This window comes from Caretta caretta, chromosome 2 (assembly GCF_965140235.1).
Source record: "Caretta caretta isolate rCarCar2 chromosome 2, rCarCar1.hap1, whole genome shotgun sequence".
Taxonomy (NCBI): Eukaryota; Metazoa; Chordata; order Testudines; family Cheloniidae; genus Caretta; species Caretta caretta.
In genome coordinates, this window is record NC_134207.1 from 142,551,890 (window position 1) to 142,566,469 (window position 14,580).

General features: G+C 42.5%; 1 protein-coding gene across 1 annotated transcript in view; it reads left to right on the forward strand.

The window, feature by feature from the left end:
- Positions 1-14,580, forward strand: part of SEMA5A (semaphorin 5A) — a 657,104-nt gene that overhangs the window by 178,986 nt on the left and 463,538 nt on the right. Inside the window, exon 2 of the mRNA XM_048839567.2 lies at positions 1,228-1,428. Within this exon, the coding sequence (XP_048695524.2) occupies positions 1,296-1,428 (133 nt within the window). The 5' untranslated portion in view covers positions 1,228-1,295. The remainder of the gene's footprint in view (positions 1-1,227; positions 1,429-14,580) is intronic.

Below are 14,580 nucleotides of genomic sequence, written 5' to 3' on the forward strand. Positions count from 1 at the left end.
TGTGCACAGGCAGAAAATACATCCTGCCAGGGTTGTCAGTCTGGCATATTTCACAAGCAATATATTGAGTAAAATGAAGGTAGAATGTCTTTTCTTTGATATGCTTAGTATGGAGCAAATGCTCCTCTTTGCTTTAGTGAGAAGAGTGGACCAAGCAGCAGTGGATCTAAGTGAGGATGAGGCAGTAGCAGCTCCATGCCATAGTCACCACAAGGTTTGGGGGCTGGGAGGTTGCTGGGATATGGTGCTGATGGAGGAGAAAATGGCTACAATGTGGCATCTCATGCCTCCCCTCAGCCCTACGGGGATACCTTGTGTAGCTACTGACCTCATCAGTATTAACTTATACTACGTTTCCCTTCACTGAGCAACAGCCAAAACCCCCTTTCAGAGAGCTTTGGAGGGCAATGGCCAGTGTGCTAAGCTCATGGGAGTATGATTTCTTTTGGAGCTGGATGCCATGGAATTCAGTGGGTAAGAGGTAACATAGAGGTACTTTGGTACAGCCCTTGAGATTTCTGCAAATCTCAGGAAAGTATTTTTGGTGGGGTCAGGAGGAGGGGGTTTGACACTTCTTTGGGTTCTGCAGGATAGCAAATCTGACTGTCACATGGAAGCAATCAGATGGAAACTGTGGGTCTAGTTCCATTGAAGTTGCTGGCAAGATTCCCATTGACTTGAGTGGTGCAGAATTGAGCCTTGTGTGAGTGCAAAGTTGATTTTTATTGTCTTATGTGGAAATAGCCTTGCTATGGAATGGTTTAGCCCAGGGCACATAAGTAATTTGAGTAGATTACATGAGTTGTTTTCAAAGACTACTTGGGTTATAGTTTCTAAAGGTGATTTAATAATTATGGCATATTCTAATTTAAGAAAATACTGTTGTTTTGTAAGCTGCTTCTAAAAGAAAATGTTATATGTGTACATCTCTCCTCCCACACATGTCACAAAGTGGGAAAATATAAATCTAAAATATAAGAAAACAAAATTTTTGTGCATGCCAATGGAAGATAAAAACATGTCTTTTTCATTAATTCCCAAATTCATGGAAATGTAATTGACAATTTTATGATGTAAAATTACAAAAGGCTGTCATTCACTTTTGAGAAGTCAAACCCCACGGGGAAGGAAAACAAAGGATTATTTTCCATTGCAAACCTAACCAATTGTTTTGTTTTCTATTAGCTGTCCTCGGAGTCATTGAATTCTTTTCTTTGCATTCTTCAGGTCCTTTTCACACATGAATACAAGGAGAGTTGCCAGTTAAAGGAAAAGTGACCAGTGCAGAGGACGACATGACCACCATGAAGGGAAACGGTCTGGTTGCATTGCTGGTTGCAGGTTTGGGAGTCATAGGAATTTTAGTGTCAGCAGCTACAGAAGATTCCCAGTGCCAGCGAGCTGAGCACCCTGTTATAATGTATAAAGGTAAGGAGCATTTCCCCTCCTCTTCCAAACAAATTTTCCAAAAAAGGGAAAAAATACCACACAAGCCCTTTACCTCTGGAAGTTTTTGTTTATATCACACATTGGCACCAAGTGAAAATGAATTTAGTGCCCTCTGCCTAGTTGCCTATCAATATTTGTCCAGAAATCAACAGACAATTTGATTGATTGTACAACTTCAGCTCCAAAGAGTCCCAGGTCTGGAACAATAGCAATATTAAAGGTTGAGAAGGATTAAAGTGTATTGGCGGAGCTCTGTGTTGAAACTTGCCCAGTGTCTGACCTCACTATACTATACTCTTTTTAGTGCAGTTAGTCGCTCTCTTTCATGAGCTCTGAACTGACTCACACAGTTTAAAAATATAATAAAATAAAAGCTTTCCACTGCTATTCTGCATGGGCACTTAGTGATGCCACAAACTATTAAACCAGCAGAACATGTATCTGACCATCCTCAGCTGCAAGGTGAACACTGCTGCATTCCCATCAGTCAGTGTCAGGTCTCCAGAATACCTCTGCTGTTCTTAAAATCTGCCATGTATGGTGCAGGTGGTTTCTGCCATGCTGTCTGGGAGATCTTATAGGACAGCTCTAATTCTGAATTAAATAGACAGAGGCAGGGAGAAGAAACGAGATGAAATACATCTCAGACAGGCTAATACAAATGAGTGTACAAACTTTGCTCACAGTTCTCTTCTGAATGTGTAATTGAAGGTGCTAACAGCATTAGATCTCTCATTTTCATTTGTAATTAAAACACAAAATGGATGAGCATACCTTCTGTAAATACTGCACTTTCTGTCCTTTTGGTTGCCACTGCAATCATTACAGTGCTGAGAGTGACATATGGATAAATCAGAATACATGTTAACCAGGTCGTACTCTCCCTTTCACCCTGCAATAGGGAGGATGCTGGTTGCATTGCCTTTTCAGTATAGAAGTAGTATTTGCCATGACAGGATCCGAGCTAGCAGAGTTGTCAGCACTCAACATGATCCACTGGGTTGAGCCCCTGCTTTGTTTGAAGAATTGTTTTCTTGATTACTTACTTTCTGGATTCATGAGGTAAAAGCTATTAAAACCTCCTGCTCATTAGGCTTACGACTTACCTCAGCCTTTATTGTAATTCTTAACAAAATGACTGCACCAGGAAAAAAATAGCAGCCCTTCAGGACAACAAGTTTACAATTAGCTTATTGACTTTCATCACCATCTGAATTTAATTTTAAATATTTGTTGTCTAAAGTCTGTCTAAAGAACAGAAGTGCACTGAGCAAGGCTAAGGGAAAAAAGAGTTCAGTAGAGCTGGCAGTTTTTTAAAGAGACATCATTTAGGGCACAAGAGCAAATTATCCCAGTGCATAGGAAAGTATGGTATGAGACCATCCTGGCTTAACAAGGAGATCTTCTGTGACTTCAAACTCCAAAAAAGTCATGCAAAAAGTAAGAACTAGGTCAAATTATGAAAGATGAATATGAAAAAACCCACAAACATGTAGGGACAAATTTGGTGCTTCACTAGCACTAAATGTGCTTAAACTAGCTAGGGACATAAAGGGTAACAAGAAAACATTTTGCAAATACATTGGAAGAAATACCAAAGACAGAGTAGGCTCTGTCAATTCTACTCAATGAGAAGGGAAAGACAATAACAGAAAATGCGGATGGCTGAGGAGTTAAATGCCTTTTTTCGTTTCAGTTTTCATCAAAAAGGATAGCAGTAATTGGAAAACTGACATAGTGAACATCGGTGTAAATTGGGTAGGATCTGAGGCTAAAGTGGGGAAAGAACAAGTTAAGAATAATTTAGACAAGTTAAATGTCTTCAAGTCAGCAGAGCCTGATGAAATAACCCCTAGAATACTTAAGGAACTAGCTGGTGAGATCTCTGATCCACTAGTGATTATCTTTGAGAACTCATGGAGACGGGAGAGATCCCAGAGTAGTGGAAAAGGGAAAATATGGTACCTATCCATAAAAAGGAGAATCAAGACAACCCAGGGAATTCTAGACCAGTTAGCCCAATGTTGGTACCCGGAAAGATAATGTAGCAAATAATCACACAATCAATTTGTGAGTACCTAGAAGATAAAAAGATAATAACTAACAGACAAGATGGATTTGTCATGAACAAATCATGTCAAACCAACCTAATATGCTTTTTTCATGGGGTAATAAGCTTTGTGAATAGGGGAGAAGCAGTAAATGTGATATGTCTCAACTTTAGAAAGCTTTTGATACTGTCTCACATGACCGTCTCATTAGCAAATTAGAGAAATATAGCCTAGATGAACCTATTATGAGGTTGGTGCATAACTAGTTGGAAAACCATTCTCAGATAGTAATTATCAATAGTTCACAGTGGAGCTGGAAGGGCATATTGAGTGGGATCCCTTAGGGGTCTGTCCTGGATCTGGTTCCATTCAATATCTTCATAAATTGTTTGGATAATGGCATAGAGAGTACACTTACAATGTTTGCAGTTGATACCAAATTGGGAGTTGTTGAGTATTTTTTGGGACAGGATTTGAATCCGAAATGATCTTGACAAACTTGAGAAATGATCTGAAATAAATAGGATGGAATTCAAATGTGGCCAAATGCAAATCACTACACATAGGAAGTAATAATCAGTCTCATAAATACAAAGTGGGAAATGACTTCCTAGAAATGAGTACTGCAGAAGAGGATCTGGGGGTGATAGTGGATCACAAATGAAATATGTCTTCACAATGTAATATACTTCTACCCCGATATAATGTGGTCCGAGGGGAGCGGGGCTGCTTTACCTCGTTATGTCCAAATTCGTGTTACCGCAGCGGTTCCTCTGCGCCCCCCCCTTACTTGCTGCAGCCCTCCTGCCCCAGCTCACCTCCTCTCCGCCTCGTCCCACGAGCGCACCGCTGCTCTGCTTTTCCACCTCCCTCCCAGGCTTGCCACACCAAACAGCTGATTCACGGCAAGCCTTGGGGGGAGGGGAGCATTTCGGCGGTGGCGCGCTCAGGGGAGGAGGCGGAGGCGGAGCAGAGGTGAGCTGAGGCGGAGGGGGTGTGCAGGAAGGGCCACAGCAAGTAACCGGGGGGTGGGGGGGAAGGGTGCAGAGGAATGTTAAGGAAAAGTTAGCATATGTGCATATGTGACTTCATTTTGGTTTGGGGCCCACCTTGTCTAAAAGCAAACACATCATGCACCAGGAGGAGTGTTCCTTAGATACTGTTGTTCTCCTTATCTACTGAGGACAGGACAAGAAACAATGGGCTTAAATTGCAGCAAAGAAGCTTTAGGTTAGATATTAGGAAAAACTCCCTAACTGTAAATGTAATAAAGCACTGGAACAAATTACCTAGGGTAGTTGTGGAATCTCCATCACTGGAAGTTTTAAAGAACAGGTTAGACAAACTGCTGTCAGAGATGGCCTTGATCAGTGTTTCTCAACAACCAATCCATGGACTGGTGCTGGTGCCTGAGATCTCCCAGACACAGTTTAGGAAGGCAACAAGCAGGTCCCTGGTATCAAAAAGATTGAGAAACACTGGTCTAGATAATACTTAATCCTGCCTCAGAGCAGGGGACTGGGCTATATCTCTTGAGGTCCTTTCCAGTCTTACACTTCTATGATTTTATGAGAGACAATGGACAGATGTGGGATTGGCAGGTTAATATTGAGGTGGGAGTTGGGGGGTTCATAATTCATTGCTGGGCTGAGGGACAGACAATTGTGGGGGAAGGAACAGAATTAATTATTTAGATATTTTGTGCTTGAGGATAAGCTGCAAGCTTCTATCAGGCAGCATTTTATATACATCTTTATAATTTGATCTCATTCCACAAGAAGTGGAAATTTGGACAGATGACTAGGGAGGAGTATAAAAATATTGCTAGAGCATGCAGGGGTGTAATCAGGAAGGCCAAGGCACAACTGGAGTTGCAGCTAGCGAGAAATGGGAAGGGTAAAAAGAAGGGTTTCTACAGGTATGTTAGCAACAAGAAGAAGGTCAGGGAAAGTGTGGGACCCTTACTGAATGGGAGAGGCAACCTAGTGACAGAAGATGTGGAAAATGCTGAAGTACTCAATGCTTTTTTTGCCTCGGTCTTCACAGACAAGGTCAGCTCCCAGGTTGCTGCACTGGGCAGCACAGCATGGGGAGGAGGTGAGCAGCTCTCAGTGTGAAATAACAGGTTAAGGACTATTTAGAAAAGTTGGATATGCACAAGTCCATGGGTCCAGATCTAATACATCCAAGGGTGCTGAGGGAGTTGGCTGATGTGATTGCAGAGCCACTGGTTATTATTTTTGAAAATTCATGGTGGTTGAGGGAGGACTACTGGAAAAAGGCAAATATAGTGCCCATATTTAAAAAAGGAAAAAAAGAGAACCCAGGGAACTACAGACCAGTAAGCATCACTTCAGTCCCTGGCAAAATCATGGAGCAAGTCCTCAAAGACTCCATTTTGAAGCACTTGGAGGAGTGGAAGGTGATCAGGAACAGTCAGCATGGATTCACCAAGGGCAAGTCAGGCCTGACCAACCTGATTGTCTTCTATGATGAGATAACTGGCTCTGTGGATATGGGGAAAGTGGTGGACGTGATATATCTTGACTTTAGCAAAGCTTTTGATATGGTCTCCCACAGTATTCTTGCCAGCAAGTTAAAAAATTATGGATTGGATGAATGGTCTATAATGTGGATAGAAAGCTGGCTAAATTGTCTGGCTCGATGAGTAGTGATCAACGGCTTGATGTCTAGTTGGCAGCCGATATGAAGCGGAGTGCCCTAGGGGTCAGTCCTGGGGATGGTTTTTTTTAACATCTTTATTAGTGATCTGGATGATGGGATTAATTGCACCCTCAGCAAGTTTGCAGATGACACTAAGCTGGGGGGAGAGGTAGATACACTGGAGGGGAGGAATAGTGTACAGAGTGACCTAGACAAATTGGAGGATTGTGCCAAAAGAAATCTGATGAGGTTCAACAAGGACAAGAGCAGAGTTCTGCACTTTGGAAGGAAGAATCCCATGTACTGCTACAGGCTGGGGACCGACTGGCTCAGCAGCATTTCTGCAGAAAAGGACCTGGGGATTACAGTGGATGAGAAGCTGGATATGAGTCAGCAGTGTGCCCTTGTTGCCAAGAAGGCCATGACTTATGAGGAGAGGCTGAGGGAACTGGGGTTATTTAGTTTGCAGAAGAGAGGTGTGTGTGTGTGGGGGGGATTTAATAGCAGCCTTCAACTACCTGAAGCGGGGTTCCAAAGAGATTGGAGCTAGGCTGTTCTCAGTGGTGGCAGATGACAGAACAAGAAGCAATGGTCTCAAGTTGCAGTGGGGGAGGTCTAGGTTGGATATTAGGAAACACTATTTCCATTGGAGGGTGGTGAAGCAGTGGAATGGGTTACCTAGTAGGTGGTGGAATCTCCATTCTTAGAGTTTTTTAAGGCCCGACTTCACAAAGCCCCGTCTGGGATGATTTAGTTGGTGTTGGTCCTGCTTTGAGCAGGGGATTGGACTAGATGACCTCCTGAGGTCTCTTCCAACTCTAATAGTCTATGATTCGGGTCCCCCACCCAGAGCTCCCAAAAGCGGCCAAAATCATGTTACTGTTTAAATTTGGGAGAGTTGGTAACACTGTTAAATTGCTACACAGAATCTGGGGATGGAGGGAGGGAGTTCAAAAATCAAAAGGCAGAGCAGTCTCATTATTTTTCGGGTCTGGCTCATGATTTTTGAACACGTTAGGTTGGCAATTCTGCCATTATATGACTTTGTTTTCAGTTGCCAAACTTTAACCATTCAGGATGACCTTTTCCATATCAGTTTCCATATGCTCAGTAGCAACTTCTTGGAGTTTGAAAGCTAAATTCTCTTAAAATTCCATCAGCGCGTAGCATGGTCCATTCTAGGAGTGCAGGGGCTGAGTAGGACTTGCTTTGAAATTGCTTCTCCTGGCTGTCAGGGGCTGCTATGGCACCAGACATAGAAATAGAGAGCAGAGGGACTGGCTTTTACAGTTCTCCACCTGCTGGAGCCCAGGGATCATGAAGGATAAGGTGGCAGCATCCTGACTGAAATGCAGAGGAGTGAGGAATTAGAAGAAGGGAGAGAAGGAGTTGGAGAAGTCAGAGGGTGGGGAGGAGTGTAGAGAAACCAGGGGTGGTGGGGTGGATAGATTCAGATGGGGACACAGTCAGTAGCTCGGGCCTGTGGGGTCAATAGGAGAAAGGAGGGGAGGAAATGGAGAGGGAAAGAAGCCAGGGGGATGCGGGGGTGGAAAGAAGCGGAGATGGTGAGGGGCAGACATTAATTTATTTTCACAGCACCCTGTGAGGTGAGGGGGTAGAAAATGTCAACAATGTACACTAATGTTGGGTACCCAATTTCAGATGCCAGGGCTGATTTTTCAGAGAATTTAGAATTTTGTAATATTTACTTGTTCAAAGCACAGCTCCCATTGACCTTAATTGTAGCTGTGAAATGCCTTAACCACAAGACTTTTAGCTTACTTCAATTCCCTGCATCATTTACTACCCACCTTCCAACTTCTTCAACAAATAAAACAGAGGTCCTACAGACAACAGTGTCCTTCACTGTGTACTGAGTGAGGCTGGGGTCCTGTGGAAAAAAATAGTGTTATAATGTAATTACAGATCGGATCATAATGCAGATGCAGAAAGGGGCTGGATTAAGGTTGAACAGGCCACCTTAATTCTCACTTTACCTTACTATTGAGCGCTTGACTTTGCAACCTTGACGCTATTTAAGTGTGAGGGGTTTTTTGTGGGGGGTGTTGTTGTTCGTAAAATATATATATAATTGAAAAGTTCTATACATTTTAATACAAAATAATTGAGAATCATTTCCATATTCACTTGGTGAAATCTGATAATTAAAGGTGAAAAATTATCATAAAAATGAAGAGTTGAGTCAGGGCTCTGTTGCTATCCATGTATTTCAGCCCAGGTTTGGGAATATGCCCTGAACCTGGCCTGCTGTTGTTTGCACAATTTAGCCCTTGTTCTTTTCCATGATCCTCCTTATTCCACATGTAGCATGTCTACTTGTCTTATTAACAAACAGGGCTATGGGTACCCGCATGGCCCACAGTATGCCAACATTTTTATGGCTGATTTAGAACAACACTTCCTCAGCTCTCGTCCCCTAACGCCCCTACTCTACTTGCGCTATATTGATGACATCTTCATCATCTGGACCCATGGAAAAGAAGCCCTTGAGGAATTCCACCATGATTTCAACAATTTCCATCCCACCATCAACCTCAGCCTGGTCCAGTCTACACAAGAGATCCACTTCCTGGGCACCACAGTGCTAATAAACAATGGTCACATAAACACCACCCTATACCGGAAACCTACTTACCGCTATTCCTACCTACATGCCTCCAGCTTTCACCCTGACCACACCACACGATCCATCATCTACAGCCAAGCTCTGCAATACAACCGCATTTGCTCCAACCCCTCAGACAGAGACAAACACCTACAAGAGCTCTATCAAGCATTCTTACAACTACAATACCCACCTGCGGAAGTGAAGAAACAGATTGATAGAGCCAGAAGAGTTCCCAGAAGTCACCTACTACAGGACAGGCCTAACAAAGAAAATAACAGAACGCCACTAGCCGTCACCTTCAGCCCCCAACTAAAACCCCTCCAATGCATTAAGGGTCTACAACCTATCCTGAAGGATGACCCAACACTCTCACAAATCTTGGGAGACAGGCCAGTCCTTGCCTACAGACAGCCCCCCAACCTGAAGCAAATACTCACCAACAACCACATACCACACAACAGAACCACTAACCCAGGAACCTATCCTTGCAACAAAGCCCGTTGCCAACTGTGCCCACATATCTATTCAGGGGACATCATCACAGGGCCTAATAACAACAGCCACACTATCAGAGGCTTGTTCACCTGCACATCCACCAATGTGATATATGCTATCATGTGCCAGCAATGCCCCTCTGCCATGTACGTTGGTCAAACTGGACAGTCTCTACGTAAAAGAATAAATGGACACAAATCAGATGTCAAGAATTATAACATTCATAAACCAGTCGGAGAACACTTCAATCTCTCTGGTCACGCAATTACAGACATGAAGGTCGCTATCTTAAAACAAAAAAACTTCAAATCCAGACTCCAGCAAGAAACTGCTGAATTGGAATTCATTTGCAAATTGGATATTATTATTTTAGGCTTAAATAGAGACTGGGAGTGGCTAAGTCATTATGCAAGGTAGCCTATTTCCCCTTGTTTTTTCCTCCCCCCCCCCCCCAGACGTTCTGGTTAAACTTGGATTTATGCTGGAAATGGCCCACCTTGATTATCATACACATTGTAAGGAGAGTGGTCAGTTTGGATGAGCTATTACCAGCAGGAGAGTGAGTTTGTGTGTGTGTGTGGGGGGGGGGGGGGGGAGGGTGAGAAAATCTGGGTTTGTGCTGGAAATGGCCCAACTTGATTATCATACACATTGTAAGGAGAGCGATCACTTTAGATAAGCTATTACCAGCAGGAGAGTGGGGTGGGAGGAGGTATTGTTTCATGGTCTCTGTGTATATAATGTCTTCTGCAGTTTCCACAGTATGCATCCGATGAAGTGAGCTGTAGCTCACAAAAGCTTATGCTCAAATAAATTGGTTAGTCTCTAAGGTGCCACAAGTACTCCTTTTCTTTTTGCTAATACAGACTAACACGGCTGTTACTCTGAAACAGGGGTGGGCTTCCCAATCCCAGTGACCTGCTTCCCTATACTGAGAGTGGTTGGTCACTCATCCCTGTAGGGTTTCTGATGGTTAATAGGTAAAATTCAGTGTCCTCCTCCAAATGAAAGTTTTTTGGGGAGGTGGGATAGGGACACCTTCCCTTTCCTGCTGCTGCCATTGGCTCTACTGATACAACAACAGATAGCGTACTATTCAGAGCTGTCTGGAAGATGATAATTCTGTTACATAACGTTTGAGGTTTCAAAAATTGTTTCCATTCCACACTGGAAAGTAATCAAAACCTTAAGAACATGTTCATGAGATGGAATTGTTTCATAATGTCTGGTTTTGGTTCAACAACCTGAGGCTTTCAATTTGGGTCTCTCTCTTGATTTTCCTGAAGAAACCGGTACATCTCCACAAAACAGTGCAACTTCAGCGAAACGGCATATTTCAATGAAATTTCATTTTGTCAAAAATGTTTCGACTAGCTCTAGTCATAATCACTAAACACCATCTCTTGGGATCCCTGAGAGAACCCAGGAAATGCACAGTAGGGAAGCAGAGCTTCATAATCTGTAATATATGGCTGCTAGACAGCTCCTGGGGTTCCCTAGCTACTGCAAGGTACTGTGTCTCCAGAGCAGGCATCAAAAGATAAGCCAAAAGAGATGTTTTTTTTTTCCCCAAGACTGGTTGGAAGAGGCCAGAATTGCATGGAAGCCTTGGAGATTACCTGGGGAGGTTGTGGAATTTCTGTCATTGGAGATTTTAAAGAACAGTTTAACACCTGTCAGGGATGGTCTAGATAATACTTAGTCTTGTCTCGGTGCAAGGATTGGACTAGATGACCTGTCAATATCGCTTCCAGTCCAACACTTTTATGATTCTATGATTATGTGGATTTTACAACCTGAACATCCAAACATATAACCCTTGTGCATGGAACCTGCAGGATGAGGTTCATGTTGTTGTCATGACCTGAACTTTGTAGCGTTTGCCCAACCCTAGACCTCAGTTCTGCACTCTGTATCCTCCTGCACAGTTGCTGGTTTTATTAATTTCTATAGGAAGGCACCTTCCTGCTCTGTGTACAGTAGTTTCCAGGGATGTTATCAGTGCTTCAGGAGGAATAAAGAGCTCTGAAGTCAGGCCTTGCAGCCAAATAGCCTTTCTTTGAACTCTAGGTTAATTTCTAATTTTGTAAAAAACATCTTACATTGTTATCAAATTTACTGTCAGGGTCTGATCCTGAGAGGTGACGAATACCAGCCAGGGCTGAGAGCACTCAGAATCATGCGGAAGCCACTTTAAAACATGCAAAAGCCAGCCCTAAGTTTACAGAAATCTTTTAAGAAAACTTTTTAAACTCTTTTAGTCATTTATAAACTGAACAAGATTTGTTTTCTAGCTTTTGCCTTACCAAAGTAGTAGTGAGTTTATTTGACCATGTGCTCCCTGAGAGGCCTATAGGAAGCATGATAGATGAAGTACAAACTGCTACTAAATAAAATTAATTGAGTGAGAATCTTCTGTAGTGTAAGGCTGAACAGGTGCAAACAAAAAAACAACTTTAAAAAGTACCCTGGAGTTGTCATAGTGACATATGGGAAGGGAACTTGGTTCTTTGCAGAGCTCAAACTTCCCTTTCCATTCCCCTGTGAAACTTGATTGCTTTCAGCTTGCAGGATATTTTAGGTGATGATCCTGTTGAATAGCTCACAGAAAGGCACATAATTTTTTCACTGATTATTCTTTCATCTTAATATTTCTAACTGGAGGATTGTGGCATATCATCTAAGTGCCAACTGCATAAGTGCCCCCATGTCCACATTCAGTAGAGAATCCCCACTCACTTTCTAATCTGGCAGTTAAAAAGAAAGGAGAGAGAGTCCATGAGATGCTGAGAAGACAAAAATATATTGTGATACAACATGGCCAGAAGGCAGCAGGAGAGTGATATAGGAGAGATATGTAAGTCCCAGGATGAGGAGAAGCCTTATTCCTTGTAGAGTGAAGAAAGGTTTCTATAGATCAATTAAAAACACCTGAAGCCAATTAGAGCACCTGAAGCTAGTCACCTGATAAAGCCCCCTGCTTCAATCAGCCAGGGAAAGGAGTTGGAGCAGAGAGCAGTTTGAACAAGTTGGAGCAGAGGAGAGTTTGGAGAAGTGCCGTGGCTGGCTCGAAGACCAAGACCCTAGGTAAAGAGACACCCGGCTTGTGCAGAGAGAGAGAGGGCAGGAAGTCCCAAAAGCTGAAGAGCAGGAGAGGGAAGTAGCCCAGGGGAAGGAAGCACTAGTTCAAGTGGTTTACCACAACCCCTAGCCCCTGGGCTGGGACCTGGAGTAGAGGGCGGGCCTGGGTCCCTCCCTCTCCACTACCCTTCTCTGGGTTACTAGTGGGACAGTAGATACCCTAGTTCAGGGGCAGGAAACTGTGCCCTGAACCCCCTCCAAGAAGAGGAAGTGCTGGAGCCATCATAATCATACTGGCAATTTGCCACAATATTCAAAGGATTATCTTTGTGATTTTAAAATACATCTTCTGTATCTATTTCTTACATATGCAGTGCCAATAGCCATGAGATAAATTGCTGAACCATGTGATTGATTAATCTATCATGCCCTTTTTCTGCCTTATCTGCACTCTGCCTACTATTCTATCTCCCTAGGAACTATACAAATAACCTAAAAGAGCCTGCACTACTCATGAAAATGTCACAACTTTAAAATGCTTTATCTTAGGCCCTTCCAGAGCCATCAGTGAGTTCAGTGTGTCCCACTGAGAAGCTGGAAATCTCCCCTACCAATTGTTTGAAGTCAGTGGGAGCTGTTGGGATCTCAGCATTTTGAAAACCAGACTACTAATTCAGGTGCCCAAGTATGTATTTAACAGCTTGACTTTAGGCAGCAATTTTGAAAAAATCTTTGAGCTATATATTACACATGTGTACCATGGCTTGATTACCTATACTGGTGTAAATCAAGAGTAACTGAGGTCACTGGAGTCAAGTGAGTATAAATTCAGTATGATAGGAGAATGAGGCCATACATTTGTGGAGATGATATTCAGGTGACAAAATGGAAAAGCATGTGATAAATCTTGGCCAGTGTGCATGTGTATGTGTATGCATTAGGGCTGTTGATTAATCAGTTAATTCATGCGATTAACTAAAAAAAATTAATCACAATTAAAAAAATGATTCACGATTAATCACACTATTAAACAATAGAATACCAGTTGAAATTTATTAAATATTTTGGATGTTTTTCTACATGTTCAAATATATTGATTTCTATTACAACACAGAATACAAAGTGTACAATGCTCACTTTATATTTGATTACAAATATTTGCACTGTAAGAATGATAAACAAAAGAAATAGTATTTTTCAATTCACCTCATACAAGAATGTAGTGCAATCTCTTTGTCGTGAAGGTGTAATTTACAAATGTAGATTTTTTTTTTGTTGCATAACTGCACTCAAAAACAAAACAACATAAAACTTTAGAGCCTACTGTGATGGGTTGGACTCCCCTTTCGGGGTGCCACCGGATTTGCTGGGGTCCCACTTAGCCTGCCTGTCCCACCAGCGTGGGTTCCCCTTACTCTGTGCTGCTGTAACAGGCTCTCAAACCTCTTTCCAGCACACACACAAGTTGAGACACACCCAACTGTAGAATCACACAGAGTCTGCAATCAAAGACTCAGCTAGGGGATTGCCCAGCTCTCCTGTGCACACACAGTGGAAACCCAAAATTATCTTGCACTGTATAGAGATTTATATAGCATAGACTCATGAAAATCGCCCCTTCCCTCAATGTGGAGGAAGATATGCACAGCTCTTTGTGCCCCCAATTATGAATTTCAGAAACTAGGTTTTAGAAAACAAAACAAGTTTATTAACTACAGAGGATGAATTTTAAGTGATTAAAAGGGATAGCAAACAGAACAAAGCAGATTACTGAGCAAAATAAACAAATATGCAACCTAAGATTAATTCACTAAAGAAACTGGCTACAAATAGTAATTTCTCACCCTAATTGTTGTTTAAGGCAGGTCGCAGCATTTCTACAGCTTAGAGTTCCAGGTATTTCTCTTCACAGGCTAGACCCCTGTCTCAGCCTGGATCCCAGTCCTTTCTCCCTAGATCAGTCTTAGGTGTTTACAGCAGTCATCGTGGGTGGGGATTCAGTGAAGAACCAGTGACCTTGATTAATTCTCTCTCCAGCCTTAAATAGGATTTACATATGGCAGGAATATTTTGTTTCCCTGTTTGATCCCCACCCCTCTTCAGTGGAAAAGTACCAGCTCATGATGGTGTCTTGTACCAGGTGACATGATCACATAATGTTGCAGTGTCAAAGCAACCATGAGAGAAGGTTTATTTATAATGTCACCAGGA